This window comes from Triturus cristatus, chromosome 4_1, assembly GCF_964204655.1.
Source record: "Triturus cristatus chromosome 4_1, aTriCri1.1, whole genome shotgun sequence".
Classification (NCBI taxonomy): domain Eukaryota; kingdom Metazoa; phylum Chordata; class Amphibia; order Caudata; family Salamandridae; genus Triturus; species Triturus cristatus.
The window spans coordinates 969,187,007-969,208,938 of NC_140585.1; the positions used below are offsets into that span (position 1 = coordinate 969,187,007).

The following is a 21,932-nucleotide window of genomic DNA, read 5'->3' on the forward strand; positions in this document are numbered from 1 at the left end:
TGGGTCCCCATTCCAGAGTCAGGAGTTCGCCACGTACCTGCAGACCTTGGGCATCCATCATCGACGAATCACGCCCCGTTGGCCTCAAGCGAATGGCGAAGCCGAACGATTCATGAGGACCCTCAACAAGGTAATCCGCATTGCTCATGACAAGAACCAGTCCGTGGAGCTAGCCATTTTTACCTTCCTTCGCAGCTACCGCCAGACGCCACACTCCACCACTGGCACTGCTCCCGCTCACCTGTTGATGGGCAGGGTGGTCACGGACACTATACCTCATCACCCGTAGTGGCGACCGGATGCTCCGGATGACAATGCCATTGATACCCGCCGCAGAGAAGCGTATGCGCATGCTGATGCCCGACAGAGAGCGGCGGTGCCGGACATTGTCCCAGGTGACGTGGTGCTCATCAAAAACAGAACACCCGGAAGCAAGTTCCAACTGAGATTCGAAAAGGAACCATGGACCGTGGAGGATGTCAAAGGTACGTGCGTCACAGCCCGGCGGAGAGGGGAAAGAGTGACTCGGAATGTATCGTACTTCAAAATAATTCTGCCGTCCCAAGGAACTGCTGGCCCGAATCCAGGGGTGCCCGGCGACAGCCCTGGGGGTGTGGAAAATTCGCCAGAACCAACCACGACTGGGTCCTTGGACGAGGCGGCGGGCAGAGCCGCTCCCCAGTCTGGTGACACTGATCCCCGGCGGCCCGTCCAACAGCCAGAGGCGCCACGTCGGGTCGACATTGATGACCCCATGGACTGTGAGGGCGGTGCTAGCAGTGACTGTTTGGGTAACGGTCCAGGTGAATCACCGACAAGAGGAGTGTCCAGGTACAACTTGAGGCATATTCCGGAGCCCTCCTGTCGCCTTAAGGACTACGTCACGTAAGACTGTTTTGATTTGATTGCATTGCAATTGTGTAAGCTAATAAGGGGTACCTGTTGGGGCGTGGAGTCATTTCAAGTCCGGGGTGCCTTAATAAGTTTTGAGTTGTTGAATTTTTTGTGTGTTGGGGAGGAATGTGATGTTGTGACACTGACGTGATACGCTGAGGCGTACGCGTCAGGTCACGTGATGTATTACAATAAAGGCAGGTCACGCACGCACGTCCGGCAGAACGGCTGCGGCGGCGGCCCATAAACAGTACCTCATTGTCGCAGTGCATTATTGAAGGTTAGGCCCGGTGTTCCGCCGCACGCCCGGCAACAGGTTACCCCCTCAGGACACTACAGAAGAGTAGCGCCGTGAGTGGCTGCGGAACTTTCTCTGCACCATTTGGGCCAGTTCAAAATTATCGAGGTGAGGAGTACATATGTATACCTCTGAGCCAGACCCACCCCACCAGACTGTCATCCAACTTCAGTCGGGTAACGAAAGATCTCTAGTTAGGAGAAGATAGTCTAAGTCTAAAGGCATTCATTTTACAATGCATCGCTGCATACAAACACCATCATCAACCAATTTTACAAGAACGTGCACCACAAGAGTAATATTTTCATATTCTCACCATGTTACAGTACAGTATTAAGTTACATTTCTTCTTGAATCCTGGCCTCGTTCTTAGGCAGACATGTGTTGGTCACCCCGTCATCGTTCAGACTGGGACTGAAAAAACGATTAATATGCAGCGCTGCTCACTGCACGTCTGCGGCTTCTAAGCCATGTAAATAAGAAGTGATATTAGTAACTACTTAAACGGTACTGCACACCAATGGTGGATTCCTCGTGATTTCTTTAAAGGAATCAGCCCATTTCTGAACGTGGCTGAAAATCGCTGGACTTTAAATGGGTCGCTATATATTTACAATTACAAAAACCTACAACACTCCAGAAGCTTGAGGTGAAATTGAAAGTTATGTTATGTTATGTTAATGGTTTTTATACCGCGCACAGCTGCCCCAGCAAAGGGGCGTCCTGGCGCCAAGAAAGGTAACACAACATCACAAAATGCAGCAGAGTCAGTTGATTTTATTAAAAAGAAAAGTTTTGATGACACGTCTGAACCTGGTTAAATCTTCCAAAGCACGGATGTCATTAGGGAGAGCGTTCCAAAGCTTAGCGGCTACTACTCGGAAGGAGCGGCCTCCAATCCTGCTCAGCAAAAAGCGAGGAACAACAGCCAGATTCTGGCCCATCGATCTCAAAGAGCGAGAGGGGACATATGGAGTCAGAAGGTTCATGAGAATAGGTGGAGCCATGCCCTTCAAAATTTTAAAGGCCAGGCAGAGCACCTTAAACTCAATCCGCCGAGCAACAGGCAACCAATGGAGTGTTTGCAATGCTCTGGACACTGAGCAACGTTTGGGCAGCCCAAATATCGCTCTTGCGGCGGCATTCTGCACTCGTTGTAGCCGCAGAAGTTCAGCCTTGTTCGTGCCTGCTAGCAGAGCACTGGCATAATCTATCCTGGATAGTACCGAGGCCTGGACCACAAGCTGTCTAGTGGGGGCATCGAAGAATTTAAGCACCGGCCTGATGCCCCTAATAATGCCAAAACAAGAGGCAGCCACCCTCTTAGTCTGGCAAGTGAAGCTAAGTAAAGGGTCCAATCAGACCCCGAGGTTTTTTAACTCCATAGCAGGAGAGGGGATCATTCCTATCTCGGGGGGCCACCAGCTGTCATTCCAACATCCAGGTTGCTTCCCAAACACCATCACCTCTGTCTTCTTTGTGTTCAATTGGAGACAATTCTGGTTCATCCAATTGGCCACCGAGCGTAGCCCCTCACAGAAGTTGAGGGCATCCATGGCTGAGTCCCCACTTAGTGTGACCGCCAGCTGCGTATCATCCGCATAGGACACCATAGTCATGCCCCAGCCTTTGACTACCGCAGCCAGCGGCCTCACATAAAGATTGAAGAGAGTGGGGCTCAGAGATGATCCCTGTGGGACCCCCAAGGTGAGCGGGTGAGAGGTGGATTTACCGGGTGGTATCGCAACCTGAAAAGATCTATTGGAAAGGAAGGAGCGGAACCATCCTAGTGCCAGCCCCCTGACCCCAGCTTCCTCTAACCGCCGCAACAGGATTTCGTGGGACACCGTATCAAAGGCGGCGCTCAGATCTAACAACAGGAGTGCCGCTGTTTGTCCGGTGTCCAGCACGGAGCGCAGATGTTCAACCATGTATAACAAGGCAGTCTCCGTGCTGTGGCCTGTACGAAAACTATTTTGCGTGGGATCCAAGATGTTAGCTTTGGCAAGATGGTCGGCCAGGATCCCATTCACGTGGGCTTCGGTGACTTTAGCAGCCCACGGCAGCAGAGAGATGGGGCGATAGTTCTCAGGTTTTATAGGATCTAGGGTAGGCTTTTTTAGGATGGGGGTAATTACCGCTTGCTTCCACTTGGTGGGTACAATCCCTGAACCCAGTGACATATTAATAAGGGCAAGCAAGGGTGCGCGACATGTGGCCTGCATGTTTTTAAATAGGGCCGGTTTGAGGGGGTCTGCAGGGGAGCCAGATTTAATTTTTTGGCTCAGTAAATCAAAACCCTCCTCAGATAGGGGGGCCAAAAAATCCAGGATCCTATCATTGATCTTAGGACAATCAGATGAATCCGAGCGGTGCACAATAGTTGGAAAGGTGTGGTAGATTACTTGCACCTTTTGAACAAAGAACAAGGCCAGACTCTCGCAGTGAGAGTCAGTGCAGATTTCTGCCGCGGAGGCCCTCTTAGTTGTAAGGTCCTTTAGGACCTTAAAGATTAGTTTGGAGGGGTTAGGGCTGTTCCGGAACTCCTGCGCATAAAATGCGGCACGTGTTCGACACACCGCTCTGTGATATGCCTTGGATAGAGTAAGGTAGCAGGTTTTGAGCGCGGGATCATAGGCTTTCCTCCATCGCCTTTCTGCTTGCCTACACTCTCTCTTGAGAGACGACAAGGTCTCATCATACCACGGGCTATGGGCCTTGGTCCGGCACTTGGAACGTACAAGGGGAATAAGAGAGTCCAAGGCCGTGCCAATCCAAGTACAGAATGAATCATACCCACAGTCAGCATCGGAGAGAAGAGGTAGGGGTGTTTTACCTAATAAAAGGTAGAAGTCTTCAAGTTTTAATTTACTCCACTGGCGGGAGAGAGATGTTTTATTCTGTGCCACAAAAAGAGAATCTACCACAGGGATAACTGCCTTCACCAGCATATGGTCTGTCCATGACAACTGAACAGGTTGGCATACAGTAATGTCCTCTAAGGAGGTAAAGAACGGGTCCAGTATGTGTCCGCCAGAGTGGGAGGGGGACATCACTCTCTGTAGGAGCTGCAAGGCTTCTAGATCTGCTAAGCAGCTCTTAATGGAGGATTGGGATGGACAGTCAAAGTGCAGGTTGAGGTCACCTACCACATTGAAATTTGCACAACCAAGAGCTTCTATGCTAATGACGTCCGGGAGAGCGGCCCTAAAGGCAGCATCGCAGCCCGGAGGCCGATATATTAGAAGACCTGAAAAGCTATAGCAATGGGACAGAGAGATTCTAAAGTGAGCACATTCGCAACCTGGAAGTTTTAGTTCTTTCCATTCACAAGGAAAGCGGCGTTTCACCGCCATTGCAATTCCACCACCTCTCGAACCGCGGTTGAGAGTTGCCACGGTATAGTCAGGGGGGAAGGCAAGGTTTAAAATCGCAGTGTCAGCATCTTGTAGCCATGTCTCGGTCATAAAAAACACATCAGGGGAGTCATTGGTGACAATATCAAAGATCTCCGCCTGATGTTTGACCAGAGATCTGACATTTAGGCTATATATACTGGCAGTATTTACCCCCGACACGTTAATCTGCCGGGATGAAATTTGCAAGGAGCGGACGCGAGAAGGGGGAGGCAGGCGCCAACAGCAACAGGTGCACCGATAAGGGCCCCTTAGCGGTGCTACAGGCGGAAGTGGACAGATAGTAAATTGTTCACGTAAGGCCAATAAGTCTGCTCTACCATACCTGAGGATGGAAGCAGCCATAATGTAGATGAAAAGGTCTGCCGCACCCCGCACTTCCTTAGCGCTGACGGGCGCAGACGGGCAGACTCTGGCTTGACTCAGGCGAGAGTCAGGCGCTACCGCTGCGCGTCACCGCTGCGCGGCCCGTGTGAGCATTAAATACCGGCTCACCTGGAGTCCTGGCAAGCGCTAGAGCGCTCGAGCAGATGGCACAGTTAACAAAACACCACCCCCAAGATGGCGGCCAAGCGCCACGCGAAGGAGCACAAGGGCTTCCAGCAAGGACAACAGACTCCGCAAAATGCGGTGAGGGCACAATTTATAGTGCAAGAATGTGGGCGATATTATAACAATATTAAAACCAAAAAAACGATTTACAGCATAGAGATGAAAAACGCTATCTAAAATAGGAATTGTAAGCGCTCCACGCTTAACTAGCTAGCAGCACATAGCGCAAGCATGCACCTTTCGTCAAGAACGAGCAAACAAAGTGCTCGTCTTAAATACCGGCTCACCTAGAGTCCTGGCAAGCGCTAGAGCGCTCGAGCAGATGGCACAGTTAACAAAACACCACCCCCAAGATGGCGGCCAAGCGCCACGCGAAGGAGCACAAGGGCTTCCAGCAAGGACAACAGACTCCGCAAAATGCGGTGAGGGCACAATTTATAGTGCAAGAATGTGGGCGATATTATAACAATATTAAAACCAAAAAAACGATTTACAGCATAGAGATGAAAAACGCTATCTAAAATAGGAATTGTAAGCGCTCCACGCTTAACTAGCTAGCAGCACATAGCGCAAGCATGCACCTTTCGTCAAGAACGAGCAAACAAAGTGCTCGTCTTAAATACCGGCTCACCTGGAGTCCTGGCAAGCGCTAGAGCGCTCGAGCAGATGGCACAGTTAACAAAACACCACCCCCAAGATGGCGGCCAAGCGCCACGCGAAGGAGCACAAGGGCTTCCAGCAAGGACAACAGACTCCGCAAAATGCGGTGAGGGCACAATTTATAGTGCAAGAATGTGGGCGATATTATAACAATATTAAAACCAAAAAAACGATTTACAGCATAGAGATGAAAAACGCTATCTAAAATAGGAATTGTAAGCGCTCCACGCTTAACTAGCTAGCAGCACATAGCGCAAGCATGCACCTTTCGTCAAGAACGAGCAAACAAAGTGCTCGTCTTAAATACCGGCTCACCTGGAGTCCTGGCAAGCGCTAGAGCGCTCGAGCAGATGGCACAGTTAACAAAACACCACCCCCAAGATGGCGGCCAAGCGCCCCGCGAAGGAGCACAAGGGCTTCCAGCAAGGACAACAGACTCCGCAAAATGCGGTGAGGGCACAATTTATAGTGCAAGAATGTGGGCGATATTATAACAATGTTAAAACCAAAAAAACGATTTACAGCATAGAGATGAAAAACGCTATCTAATATAGGAATTGTAAGCGCTCCACGCTTAACTAGCTAGCAGCACATAGCGCAAGCATGCACCTTTCGTCAAGAACGAGCAAACAAAGTGCTTGTCTTAAATACCGGCTCACCTGGAGTCCTGGCAAGCGCTAGAGCGCTCGAGCAGATGGCACAGTTAACAAAACACCACCCCCAAGATGGCGGCCAAGCGCCACGCGAAGGAGCACAAGGGCTTCCAGCAAGGACAACAGACTCCGCAAAATGCGGTGAGGGCACAATTTATAGTGCAAGAATGTGGGCGATATTATAACAATATTAAAACCAAAAAAACGATTTACAGCATAGAGATGAAAAACGCTATCTAAAATAGGAATTGTAAGCGCTCCACGCTTAACTAGCTAGCAGCACATAGCGCAAGCATGCACCTTTCGTCAAGCGAAAGTGAAATGCTTGTGCCTGTATAAGTGCTGGTGTCTAATTCTCAAGTGCTCATCTCCTTTTCACAGAGCTTAAACCCGCAGTTTGCTTCTTACAGCAAACGAAAAGCATCACTGTTAGTTGATTTAGACCTCTCTACAGGTGAACTCAGAAGGATGAAGTGCTGATTCGGCCCGATCAGGTTTCGACCTAATAACTTGTATTTCATACGTCTTGGTGCAAACTAGAGTTGTGAATGTTTCATGATGTAAGCTGCACCTGACATTATTATATTTCTTTCACCAGCTGGAGATGCATGCATCTTTTGGATCAAAAGGATTAAACAAGATTTTAGCCCACACTAGAACCACCAATTAGAAATCACTATGGTGTAACAATGTGTTAAAGGCTAAAACACGGTGACTGACTTTGGAACTTGGGCCTTGGGTTTTAAACTGGACCTGGGCATGCTACATTTGTGTGATTCTGGCTACATTTCTTAACCTTCAATATACTTATATTGAAAATATGTGAAATATAGCAGATTCCAAATGTGCAAATTCCGTCTTCATGTACACAGTTTTACTCCTGCTGGTTTAACACAGCCTAGGAGTGCTTCAACATGATGATGTTATGCGCTCTCCCCCATCCTTCACCAGCTCCAGTCCTGAAATATGCCATATGCGTTCATTCATCCTCTGTCCAGCATTACTCTGCCCTAGTACTGAACTGTTCCAATCATTCACTGCCGCAGCCGTGCCTGGTACCTCCTTCCCAGGATCTGCACTTTACCCCAGTCTTCCCTGCCCAGCATCCCATCCTGCACTCCCTGTGCCTAGGATCCGCCCGCTTCCCCACACTGCCCTCAGTGTCTTTCCCTCGCCCTGGACTCCGTCGGCCGCCTTAGCATTTGCCCTAGCCCTGCTCTGTGCTCCCACTCATTGACTCTGCCCCATCATTCACCGTTCCCCAGTCATTCAGCCTGCCACAGTGCTGCCCCAGCCCGGCACTGCCCCCAAGCCACCTCTCCTGTTAACCCTTTGCCCTGGGCCAAGTGGGAAGTGAAAATAATAGTCACCTGACCACCTGTGGGTTGCTGCTCTCACTCCACCCATCCCTTTACCCAGTGCTTTAAATTGGAAAAAATAAGTGAAGGTACTCTTAAAATGAGCTATGAGTGTAGCAGGTGGGCGGGGCTATGGGTGGGGCTAAGGACAAGACATATAAGACACTTCTACTATGTGGCCGAATACTTATATATTCTTGAGTGCGCACTTACAGAAACAAGCAGCAATGCTCATACAAAGTATTCCAAGAATGTCCTTTAAAATACCTCCCTAGTGTCTGGATGCTCTCCCTCTTTCACTTGCTTTTCTCTCACACACACACAGGCGCACACAAGCAGGCAAACACCCAGACACACAAAAGACAGACACTCACACAAAAGACTCAGGTGGGATAAACGGCATTTTACACCCCATATCTCCCATGGCTTTCTTAATTGCTGCTATTTGTGCTGTCAGCAGGATGCCTGGATTCGAGTGTGTGCACAAATGCACACCATGGTGTGAATGTGATTGACAGCACGGGGCCTGAATGGACCCAGCTCTGTCAAACCCAGCGTGATGGTGAACACTGGACATTATGCAGATGAGCCCTGCTGAATTGTTTAAAGGTGGCTCAGCTTGGGCTAGAGGCGCTTTGGGTGTCAGACAGCTTCGTTCTTTCGCGTGAGCCAAAGCAACAATAACCCTACCTTTGATGAGTACCGGTACTCTCCTTGGCAGCAGAGAAGTGCCGGTACTCAGAGCGGTAAAAATTAGAAGTGCCGGTACTCAGTACCGGTGAGTACCGGCCCATTTAAAGCACTGCCTTTACTGCTGTATTCACCCCTGGCCAGCCCTTTACGCTGCCATGAACACGTCCCTCCCTGCCTTTACGCCTTCACTGTCCCTTGACCAGTTCTTCACTCCAGCCACAGTCCTGCCCGCTTTACTCCGCCCCCAACCCGCCCCTCCCGATACCCCTTTATTCACCCCTGCTAATGCTTTACTCTGCCCACAGTCCTGCCACAGCCCAGTGTCACCAAAGGTCCCCGGAAAATAAAGGCTGGAAAATGTAAAGGCAGAACTTACCGTTTTTTCACACTACAGATGTCAGTGTGATTGATAAAAATCATGGCACTGGGTCAATGCTTGGTGAAACGTGATGAGTTCTCAGATATAATTTAGCAACTGGATGTTGCAATAAGTGGGATATACAGCTTTCGCGAGCTGGGCATTTCCTGGAAGTGCTCCTAAGGTCACCACTCACTGCCTCCCGAAATCCTTCTCACACAAACTAGTTGCGGTGTTCCTAATATTTATTTTTGGCAAAACACTTCAATCTGTGCAGTTTTCGTGCGTAATGTTGACCTTCATTGTTAAATTCTCGAAGAAGTGTTGTTTTTTGTGTGTTTTTTTTAATGCATGAGCATGTTGGCATCGCTCATCAGCAGTCCTCTCAGGGGCGGTCCTACATCACAGATTTGGTTCGACAATTACTGTAGGAGCACGGATGGGCTCCCTCTAGTCCAGCACTGAGGCTCAATCAGTCCCACCATAATCCAAATTTGTGACTTGCAGGTACCTTGCTGGTTTCTGCAGCAGGCACATTAACCCTTGAGCTAAGTTGCCTGCTTAGGCAGTCAGTACAGTGCCATAAATCAGTCATGATTTGTGAAAACAGGCCTGTTTCGTGGTTTGAAGTCACCGCTGCTCTGAAATTTAATTGACAAACCACTTATATAGCTTACTTTACTCCATTTTGTGCATTTTAAAGGGTTTTGAGGCATTTTATTGTTTATTTTTTAAGAGCTTAATCAATGTAATTATTTAGTTTTTAATGCTTTGGGGTTTTGGGTATTTAATATGTCATGGTTTAACGTGCCTCTGTTGTACCTTATTTCACTAAAACTCTTTTTTCTTTATTATCGCGATTGGAAGCACTTCCAGATATATAAGTTCAGACTACCAGTTGTATAAAAAGAACACATAAGTAAGTACTTCTCAATGCAGTGCTACAATGTGAATATTACTGTCAAAGCTTCTTTGTTAAAGAAATACACTTTTTTGAATTTTGAAGAGACTTTATCATATTTTCATTAAATAGCAGGGAATCCCATACTTGACTGTGTGTAGTCATTAACCAGTGGCAGCCACTCAACTGTATACAATTGCACTATACACCACTACACTATAAACCACTACACTCAACACCACTCCACGCCACACTACACTCTATGCCTCTATACCACTCTACTGTACACCATTGCACTCTACAACTACACCACTCTACTGAAAACCACTACACTCTACATCACTTCACTCTACATCATTTTACTCAAAAAAACACACTCTACTCCACTATACCTATGGCAACTACTTTACACCAACATACACTACAACATTCTTCTATATGCCACTGCAGCATACATCACTATACACCATTGCACTCAACATCACTCCACTCCACACCAATTCACTAGACTCTCTAACAATATACTATATAATACTACACTCTATACCACTACAAAACATGAAACTCTGTGCCACGACACTATACATTACATCACTCTATTCCTCTACAAACTATGCTATGCCACTGCAGTCTAAAACTGCATTCTATACCAATACACAACACCACTTTACTAAAAACTAATATACCCTTCACCTACAACAACTACTTTGCCCCACTTCACTTCACACATCTATATAAAATGACATATTAATATATACCACAGCACTCTACAAAGCTACACGCTACATCACTCTATGCCATTACACTTTATATCACTACACTTTAACAAACTACACTACATACTACTCTATTCTACTCTGCACCACAGTAATCTACCTCACTCCTCTCTGCACCAATATACTTTACACCACTATACAACACATCACTATACACACACACTCTGAACTATATTCTGCATAACTACAGTATATATTACTACATTCTATATTATTGCACTCAACACCTATAAACTCTACTACACTTTATGCCTCTACACTCTACACCATTTTACTGTACCTAACACTACTCCACTCTACAACACTATAATTGATTATACCACACTCCACTCTACACCATTACATTATATACAACTACAACATACTCGAAACCACTATACTCTATTCCACAGCACTCTATACTACTCTACCTCACTACATGAAAACACCTATACACTCTACACCACTTTACTCAAAACAAATGCTCACTACACTCTGTACCAATAAACTCTGCACCACTGTACTTTCACTATACTTTACAACACTCTACACAACACCCTCTAAACTACTACAATATACTATACGCCACTACACAACACTATAAAACTATATACTCTCCAACACTATACAACATTTTAATACTATAATCCACTCTACAGCACTATACTCCCATCCACAACACTTCACAAAACTTTAACCTACTTCATAACACTACTCTTCACTCCTATCCACATCACTAAACTCCATCATACGGCAGGACCTATTGGCATTTGCCAATGCTTGCTTTTAAAAATTCTGATGGAGTGTGGAAGTGTGTTATTGAGAACGCTACGGGGAGTCGACACAATTCCAGGTATTTGGGTGCTTTTATTGTATGAAATGCAGTGGTATAATAGCCCATATTTCCCTGGAAACCACGAAATAAAGACAACATTCCATGGTTCTCTGTGAAATGTGGATTGTATCATCATAATGACAGCAATTCAAATCACTCTGCAGAGCTTTACCATTGTTATAGCTGCTAGGAGAATGCAACACGGAAGACCTAATGAAGAGGCAAGGTTATCTCATTTATGAAGCCAAAAGCTATTTATATAATACATTCTCTGGCACTATTATTTTCATCCATTTGAAACTACAAACAACAGGATTGTTGAAAACTGAAGATTATGCAAATTATATGACAAATGCACTAAATTCATAATTATGTAGTATTGCAGAATCACATAAACCATTAACCCTCACCACTGCCTATTGTTTTATTTACAATATATTCAAGAAAGGTAAACAAAACCTAAGTATTCCAATTCCAGTGTGGGCTCATCAAAGAAAACGGTCTTTTCAAGCTAACTACCCTAAAATAAACATGTACCATAAACAATGTGTAACAGGTAAAATGTGTGACACTGTCCAATATTTCCACCTCGGGGGATCCAGTGACTTTTACAAACTACTCATCCTTGTGGTTTATGTCACCAGTACACCTTGGTGGCAATATTGAACCCTATCAAGCAGTTTTGGAAAGTCTTGTGAGCATTCTCCAAACAGCACCAAAGTTACCAGCAAAAAAAAAAAAAAAAAAGACGTTCTTCCAATGGAACTTCTGACTACTCAACAGCGGCTGGCACTGTGTAAAAAATAATATATATTCTTCTTTCCGGCAAGAATCCAAGATTGCAGGAGACTAGTGACGGACACAGACCCAAAGTAAGTGCTTGAGATATTTTGTATTCCTCCATTGTCGTCAAAACGCGTTTCAGCTCTCACGAGCCTTGTTCACTCAACATAGAGACATTTTTTCAATGTGCATTTAAAGTGACCGTGCAAATTGAAACGACCCCACATGATCGGCAAATTTATAGACATGAAGAAAATACTTATACAAGTTTGTAAATCAAGCATAAATAATGGATAGTAAAAGCATATTAGAACTTGAAACTGCTCCTGGTTTGTTTAAAAAACACATTGGTTATTTAAAACTGAATTGCCATTTTTTTCTTTCATGCAGAATGTTCATTTCATAATTCATAATAATTATTGAACTGCGTGTTCCTCATAAAATTTTGTGTCTTCACGGGGGAAATTGAAGTGTGCAAATTATGTTGATAAAGTGCTCTGTGCTATGATTTAATACTAATAACAAACGAAACAGCCTTTAAGCATTATCATACACTTGAGCCTATATAGATATAGATATATATATATATCCAAGCTCCATACTGCACCACAGCTTCCACACTCACGAGCACTGTACTCGATCACGTGAAAGCACATGTGCGTAATATTTAGTGCTCCTTTGTATACACAGACCAGCATTCACGGGAGAGGTATAATCCTTTTATTTAGGACTCTAGTGCACACAGACACGTTTTGACAATGTGTCTTTATTAATGTCATTGATAAAGGTGTATTGCGGAAACGCGTCTGTGTGCACAAGAGTCCTAAATAAAAGGATTATCCTGTCCCATGAGTACCGATCTGTGTATACGAAGGAGCAGTGGAGATATATATATATATATATATATATATATATATATATATATATATATATATTTATATATATATATATATATTCCCAGTGTGTGACCAAATCCAATGGTCACTAATTGAGGCGCAGACTGACACCGTAAGTTATTAAAGTTTTATTAAGTTACTCGAATGTGTGGACAGACGCGTTTCGGCTACGCCTTCCTCAATGTCACACGACAAAGGAAAAAAAAAAGAAATATATATATATATATCTTTCACCAAACAGTCCAATTTCAGCGCGCACTCTCTCACCGCCGGTGCGGTATTTCGAGGTCAGACTTAACCTCGTAACAAATTCTCATCAAAAAGAATTACCGCACTCCACGATTCTTCAGTAAATCAGCTTTTTTCAAAGCGCAATTATCACCACTACCACCACCAACGTTTCAGTCAAGAAATGGCCTTGATCACAGTATTGTGAGTCCTTTGTTTATGTCTCTTTATATACTAGTTCCATGTTAGCCCATTATGAGGCATCATTGGACTTTGAGTTCTTTCATTTTCATTTCAGTTTACTTCTGAATAAACACACTTGAAGTTACTTAGATAGTCTCTAATGGTCATCTTTTATCTTAGTAGATGTACGAGTTTGCCGTCATTGGCCATTGGGATTTTGATTCATCAGAATGATTCCCTCCATTCTAGAAAGGGATTAGTACCCTTTCTTGTCGCAACTTTTATCCTCCTTTGTGAATCTCCTTATTATTATCCAGTAATGTAAGTCACCTTATTACTTGTTCTAGTAACATTGTTCAGATGATTCTCTTGATGATTGTCATACATGCACAGTGTTTGTAATCATGTTGTCATGTGGTACCTTTGATATCTAATGACTGCATATAGTATGCATCATTACATCATTCGTTGATGACCAATTTTTGTGCAAATTTGAAATTTCACGGTGAGGATGTTATAGGTGGATATATAATTCTTCATCCCCGTTGAGACCATACAGAGTCTTGGTTTTAAAGCGAATAATTAGGCGGGATTCCAATCCTCTCAGCTTGAGGGTTTCGATTCCCTCCTCTTTCATTGGGTGGTATTGTTGCAATGCCAAAATATTTGATGTTTTGCCAGTTTGTGTTGTGTATGGTATGCATATGCTTGGTGATTGCATAATTCATATCTCGATTTGAAATCGCTCTAAGGTGTTCCAAAATTATTTTTCTAAGTGGGCAGATTGTGCTGCCAATATATCTAAGGCCACACATGCAGACGATCATATATACAGTATACGTAGAGTTGCAGGTGATCTGTTCATTGATCTGGAAATATCTTCCTCTGAAGTCCACTATTTCTTTCAGATTCTGGCCCACCTTACAGGCCGATTTACTGAAGAATCATGGAGTGCGGTAATTCTTTTTGATGAGAAATATATATCTCACGCTCAGACTCCACCTCCATGGTGTATACTTTTACTTAGGCCGATATACTGCTGCGAATAACAGTGTAATGTTTACACGCTTGAATTCTGAGAAATCTGTATGAAATGCATTAATTCAGTATAATGGCTACAAAGAGTAAGAAGACCATGGTGCAAAAGAATGTAATCTAAAATGAATTGAGCATCATTGGACAAATTGTATATATATATATGACATTACAAAATGGCGCTCATGTTTGCGCGGATGCGCTTGTCCCTTGTTATGCACAAATGAAATGGTCTTTAAAGGTGGTCTCTTCCGGTGTGTCAGTAACACAGAGGAAGGCAGATCGGCGAAACGCGTTTGTTGCATGCTGCTGAATAAAGTTCTACAAGCCCCCCGTGAGTGCTGATTTTCTTTGTAACTGAAGAAATAGAGTGAAAATATTTATGTGTGTGTGTATATATATATATATATATATATATATATATATATATATATATATATATATATATATATATATATATATATATATATATATGTTTTACACAGGATAAGATCCGAGTATTCTCCGAAATAAATCCAGCGGCACACCAAGGACAACACAATACGCCTTTATTGTGTCACAAAAACAGAACTACGCGTTTCGGCGAAGCCTTTGTCAAGGGCTTCGCCGAAACGCGTAGTTCTGTTTTTGTGACACAATAAAGGCGTATTGTGTTGTCCTTGGTGTGCCGCTGGATTTATTTCGGAGAATACTCGGATCTTATCCTGTGTAAAACATTTGAGGCGGAGTTGTGACCGTTGCTGGCACCGGCGTCGCGAGGGAGGAGAGCGGTGAACTCACAACAAACTTTTGGAAACATATATATATATATATATATATATATATATTCACAGAAAAAAATACCAGTATAAGGATAGTTGTGGTTTTAAAGAATACAAATCTGAAAAATCCCTGGAATTCGTCAGTTATTATATGCAACACATAATGAACACCATAACTCACGCCATCAGCCATGTCTTGATTTTGGTGGATTAGCTTCTTTTCACTTTCCATCAGCAAAGTGGTATACTGAGAACAGTGGGTGGTGGAAGTTTAAATTTGCATACCATAACTGGCAAATTTCCGGGCTTCTTCTGGTTTGTGTTCGCTAAGCCATAACTGACCTTTAACTTCTGTTTCTTCAGAGAATTTCAGAGCTTTTTTTTCAAAGGACCAAGTTCTTGAAGTATTTGATATTGATGGTTTGGGTGTTCAATGATGAGTGTTGTGCCTGATCATAGTGGTTGCGAGGAGATTTACAATGTGTGTGTTGACAGAGTGGTTGGTACATAGACGTATGAAGGTAGGTGTTTGGTGGCACTTCATAGTGGGAATTACCTCTTCCTTTTGAGATCTGGAAGAATCTTGACATCCCAACACTAGGCTTAACTTTGCAATTCCCTGCTAGATTTCTCGACTTGTAGCTACAGACAAATCATTCTCCTGTGTGCTGTGGCAGGCCATAAATTATATATATGTTATGAGTTCCCTATCTGGACTGCCTATAAACATTATCATCTTTTGACTAATATATATGAATAAGTGTTCTTGTGCTCGAAAAATCATAGTGACAGGTTTTAATTTGGATAGTTTTATACATTGTGGTTCAGTCTCAAGTCCGTAAAATGTTTTCTTTGTCCAGAATTTATGACCTTAAAATTTACTAATTGTCCAGTATTTACTTGACTATCTAGTAGTTGAAGAGTTGTTACCCTATTGCAAATGAAACCACAATCGGCTCTCATTACACCCTCTCAGAAGACGGGGCTGCCAGGCTCTCCGCCAAAGTCTGGAGGGCCTCAGTTTATACAAGCAGAACTCTATCAGAGTAGTGGTGGCATATGTCTAGTTAAGCACATGCCACTGCATGCACGCGCCGACTCAGATATGACTTACACACAACTACTTACACTAGGAAAGGGCAGTGGCCATATCCATATATGCACTGCAGCCATTGCCGTACAATGGTAGGGGTGTAACAATCCTTTGTGCAACAGATGCAGGGTCCAGGGATGCCAAACGACACGTTAAGCTTTAATGTCTTTTACTGGTCAGCAGGGGTTGTGGGATGGGGCACTGCTACAATTATCTTAGCTTGCATTAAAGAAACGTCATTTCACCTCTCCCCAAATCATGCAATGGGTTTTTCTAACAGCATTTTGGAATATGGCCAGATGTGTGTGAGAAGTTGTAAAGCATTTTCTAGCATGATTCCTAAAATTGATATATTGTTACAAACAATTTTGTGTTAGTAAAGAGTCTATCCCTCACCACGCAATATAATGTAAGTTAGTGAGAGTCAATTATTACTTCAAATACATCATTACTTTGGGATAGTCGCATGTGCTTAGACAACCATCAAATATCAGCTTATCTCAAGCTAAAACATTTTAGTTTTCTTAGCAAATTTCAGTCAACAATGTATAAAAACGCTTACTCCACCCTTAGTTGTTGAAGGCCAATTTTAAATTTTACTCAGAGAATTAAAGCATCAGTTTAGCTTGCTTAAGCTAAGAGGCAATGACCATTTAGCATGTGAAACCAATAGGGATGCTATAGTCAAATGTAGATTTGTTACAAAATTCCGTATGTTAGAAGGGCACAATTTAACGTGACTTGTAATGACAAATACTCACTGTGACCCCATGCTTAGTGGTTGTCTCGCGGTAGGTAAAGTTGCACACTGCCCACGCCAGGTAATATGTTGACATGAGAGGAGTCTGAGAAAAGTGATCCGTCACCCATCCGCCTTCTTCAAACACAGAGGTCTCCACTGGCATGTTGGACAATGATAGATATGCCTCCTGGTGTTTGATGCTGATCTTGAACGTGGCCTTGTAGATGGGCTCATCGAAACAAGGAAAGGCTTTCCTAGCGTGAGTAGGCGAAAACTGGGTAACTCCGATAGACCTGAAACGTGACGGAAACAAATGACTGGTTTAGTCCAGAACATAAAAAAGAGTTTTCATGGATGCGGTTTGGAAAATCATTTAATGACTAATATATTTCTGATTACGAATATTTGTGCACTCCCCCAAAGCAGTGTATGTCCCAACATGCCGTACACCCACTCCTGCAGGTTATATTAGCTGTTAACTGCTCTCCTCCGCAATTATGAGTTACAACCAAGGGCCAATCATGAGCGAGAGTAATTAACAGCATTATCGCGTGCATGTAATGATAAGAGGGCCTTTAGCACCGGCTCCCATCCTCCCAAGCAGTGACTTCAACTTATCCTCCATCTCAGGTACTAGGAGCTGCTGCAGCATCTTTCATCAGAAGCTGCCCCACTTGGACTCTGGGCTGGTCCTCTCCTTCCTTCCCAAAATAGAAAGGTAAGCCAAATAACCACGGACAACAGAAAAAAAAAGTCAGTTTGATTATTTTTCCAAGGTTGTTAGGGCTTACCTTTTCCTTTGAGAAAGAAGGGGAGGAGCCGGCCCAAAGAGAAAGTAAGAGCGGCTCCTAGACTGAGGACTCACCGGGAAAGGTACGCCAGAGGAGCAGGGAGCTGGCAGCCACAGAGTGCTCCCGTAGTGCGCCTGCATTGGTGTTAGAGTCGGGGATCTCTGGTTGGCGCAAGGTTGCCCTTGTGTCAAGCAGGAACCCTCTCCTCCACGTCAGGGCGCAGGATAACCCCTCGCGAATGACCCTTGCTCACCCTCTAGGTGCGTGGCGTGAGCAGCCAAGGCGATTCCTCAGGCGTTGTTGGTTAAGCACTCACAATCGTACACACAGTAAATACATCAATCCCCCCAGAAACGGACACCAGACTTGGATATATATAAAAATACGATTCTTTATGTAAAAATAAGGTATATATATCTCAACAGACTTATCACAAGACCAATAACGTTTTCGCTAGGCCACCAGGTTATACAGCAGGCAAATGTTCTTGGTTCGTAGTTTCAAATGGACACTTTGTAGTCTCTTTTACTTGTAGTTCCAGTACTCACAGAGATCGGTTCCTGCGAACGGGGAAATAAGGCGTTGCGGGCCCCGAGCCCGATACTGGAGCTTCTTTCGTGATGGGGAGAGTCGGCACAGGTCGGTGCGACTCTCAGCTTGGGAAGTGTTCTTGGGTCCTCAATCAGCAGGTGTGGGCAAGTAGGCAGGCGCGGCCCGCGACCCTTTAGCACGGCGGTGCAGGAGGGTCTCCACAGCGGGGGCGGCGCGGCCTGAGATGTCCGAGGATAGCGAAGCGGGGTCACAGGGCACAGTCAGTGCAGCTGGATGACCCGGCGGGGATCACAGTCGTCGGACGGCTTCCGGCAGGAGGGGTGATAGCGCGTTCAGCGCGCTCCAGTAGCAGGCGGTGACAGGGATGCAGGCGGCCTGGCCCGGGGACAGAGAGCGGCTCGGGACGGAGCGGGGCTCTCACGGGATTGAGGCAGGCGAGCTTCTGGGTGTCACGGCCCTAGGAGGGGCGATGAGGGGCGCAGTCTCTTTTCCAGCGGGATGCACACACGGCTCGAATTGGAGGACGAGCAAGAAGCACAAAGAACCCACTGTTCCTGGGGTTCAGTTCAGGGGGCAAGCTCAGATCAAGCCCTTGGAGAATGTTCAAGCACAAAGTAGCAAAGTCTTTTCAGTAAGTCTCTTCCTCTCCTCTCTCAGCAAGGCAAGCAGCAGGCCAGCTCCTCCGGCGTCTTCTTCTCCTTCTAGTCGGGCAGAGGTTCTTTGTGGTAAACAGGATTCTGATTTCTTAGGAGCCAGGCTCCTACTTTTATACCATGATTCTTTTGTTCTTTAGCGCCAGGGGGCCTAGGCCTGGCTCAGTCCAGTTCTGGAGCACTTGGTTATGGTGACTCTGCTCTTTCCTTTCAGCAGCGGGGCAGAGACATCAGCCGCCCCACAGGGGGTGGCGCCGGCTTTGTGGTGGCAGAGCACAGGTCTATTCAAGAGTCAAGGTGTACTCCTCCCACCCATCCAGGGGTAATCTCTCTACCCACCACCTGGCAGCCAACCTGTCTCTGGGGATTCCCCAACCCTGCTCCTTACTGTTGCTAGGCAGAACACATACACACAGCAGAGGCGGACTGAGATGGTCAGGTCAGTAAATACTAACTTTCTAAAAGTAGTATTTACAAACCCAGGATATTAAAATAAACTTGACTACAAGAAGTATTTTATTATTCTGAGTTCAGGCATACCAAACTTGACACTCTACCATGCTCTCTGAGTCCACTGGGGTCACAGCGTTGGCGTGATCCCAGCAGCCCATTCTGGCCTATGGAGAGCAGGTAGCCTTCAATAGTGAAGAACGGAAAGGGCTGTAATTCACTACTAAGACATGCCACACACATCAGGGCATGTCCTACCTTATGCCTACAATGCACCCTGCCCTTGGGCCTACCAGAGGGGTGGCTAATATGTAGGTAAGGGAAGGTTTAGGGACTGGCAAGTGGGGGCACTTGCGCAGTCAGCGCGACGGTCCCGGACCGCGCACAGGGTCTGCGGTGGCAGACCCTAGACACACTTTACAAGGCCGCTTCCGTGGGTGGCGCAACCAGCGCTGCAAGCCCACCAGCAGCATTGGCATTCACAAGCCCTGGCACCCCTGGTGCACTTTACTGGGGACTGACAGTGAATCCAATAAACCAATCGGGAACATCAATTACAGGTACACTTTACTTAGGGAGCACTTGCACTGCGGCACGGATTAGCCGTGGCGCAGTGCCCTGAGCGGACAACACCAGCAAAACAGTCGAGGCACACCATCAAAAAGTGGAAGGGAAACTCACGCCAAGGTGCCAGGTCCAACACGTGTCCCCTCCAGCTGAAATGTGGGGAGAACTACCCTTGCCCAGGGGGTTCCTCGTCACTAAGGCGGAAATACCTGGACAGACCGTCAGCGTTGGCGTGATCTGTACCAGGACGGTGTTCCACCGTAAAGTCCATACCCTGTAGGGAGATGGACCACCTCAACAGCTTCGGGTTTTCACCCCTCATTTGCATCAACCATCTGAGGGGCCTGTGGTCCGTCTGAACCCGGAAGTGAGACCCAAACAAGTAGGGTCTTAGCTTCTTCAGCGCCCAGACCACAGCAAATGCTTCTCGCTCAATTGCACTCCACCTACTTTCCCGTGGAAGTAACCTCCTACTGATGAAGGCTACGGGTTGGTCCCAGCCCTCCTCAGTCATCTGTGAGAGAACAGCCCCTACACCATGCTCTGAAGCGTCTGTCTGGACTAGGAATTCAAGGCACTTGCTTGCCTTGATCGTGAGGCCTGCTCGGCGCAGCGCCATCAACACTTCCCAGAGGTGGCGCAGGTGTTCAGGCCAGGTGGTACTGAACACTGCGATGTCATCCAGGTAGGCGGCACTGAACGCATCCAGCCCAACCAGTACCTGGTTGACCAACCTCTGAAAGGTGGCAGGGGCATTCTTCATCCCAAATGGCATGACTCGGAACTGGAAGTGCCCATCTGGTGTAGAGAATGCTGACCTCTCTTTGGCCCCATCGGTCAAGGCGATCTGCCAGTACCCAGACGTTAAATCAAACGTACTGAGGAACCGGGCAGCCCCCAGCCGATCTATGAGCTCATCAGCTCTGGGGATGGGGTGCGCGTCAGTCTTCGTGACTGAATTGAGTCCTCTGTAGTCCACACAGAACCGGAGTTCAGGTGTGGCTCCCGGCGCAGCAGCCTTTGGGACCAAGACCACGGGGCTGGACCAAGGACTGCTGGAGGACTCAACCACCCCTAGCGCAAGCATTTTGGAGACCTCCTCCTTAATGCAAGCTCTGACCCTGTCAGTTACCCTGTAAGCCTTGTGCTTCACAGGTAAGCTGTCTCCTGTGTCCACATCATGGACGCACCAATCTGTGACACCAGGAACCAGGGAGAATCGGTCGGAAAATTGTCCCAGCAAGTGGCGGCAGTCTTCCAGTTGTTCGGGCGTCAGGGTGGGTGAGAGGTTAACTCCATCCACTGACCCATCTTTCTCAGAGGCCACTAGGAGGTCAGGAAGAGGCTCGGTCTCCTCTTCCATTCCATCATCAGTGGCCAGCAGCATGCCCACTTCGGTCCTCTCTAAGTGGGGCTTAAGGCGGTTAACATGTAGGACCCTCAAAGGGTTCCTGGGAGTCTGCATGTCCACCAAGTAGGTGATAGGACTTTTGCGCTCCACAACCTCAAATGGACCTGTCCACTTATCCTGAAGTGCACAAGGCTCCACTGGGGCCAAGACCCACACCTTTTGTCCAGGTTGAAGCTCTACCAGAGTGGCATTCCGGTCGTACCACCGCTTCATCTCCTCCTGGCTGGCTTCCAGATTTGCCTCAGCAAGTTGCCTGAAACGCCGAGTCTGGTTTCGGAAGGCCAGCATGTAACTATATACATTCTGGGGAGGTTTCCTGGGAGATTGCTCCCAGCCTTCCTTTACCAAACTCAGAGGTCCTCTTACCGGGTGACCATACAGAAGCTCAAAGGGGCTGAACCCTAGAGACTTCTG

At 46.0% G+C, this 21,932-nt stretch overlaps 1 protein-coding gene across 1 annotated transcript in view; it reads right to left on the reverse strand.

The window, feature by feature from the left end:
• TRHDE (thyrotropin releasing hormone degrading enzyme) overlaps positions 1-21,932 on the reverse strand; it is a 1,875,424-nt gene that overhangs the window by 1,489,940 nt on the left and 363,552 nt on the right. Inside the window, exon 2 of the mRNA XM_085653848.1 lies at positions 17,114-17,387. Coding sequence (XP_085509974.1) covers positions 17,114-17,387 — 274 coding nt within the window. The remainder of the gene's footprint in view (positions 1-17,113; positions 17,388-21,932) is intronic.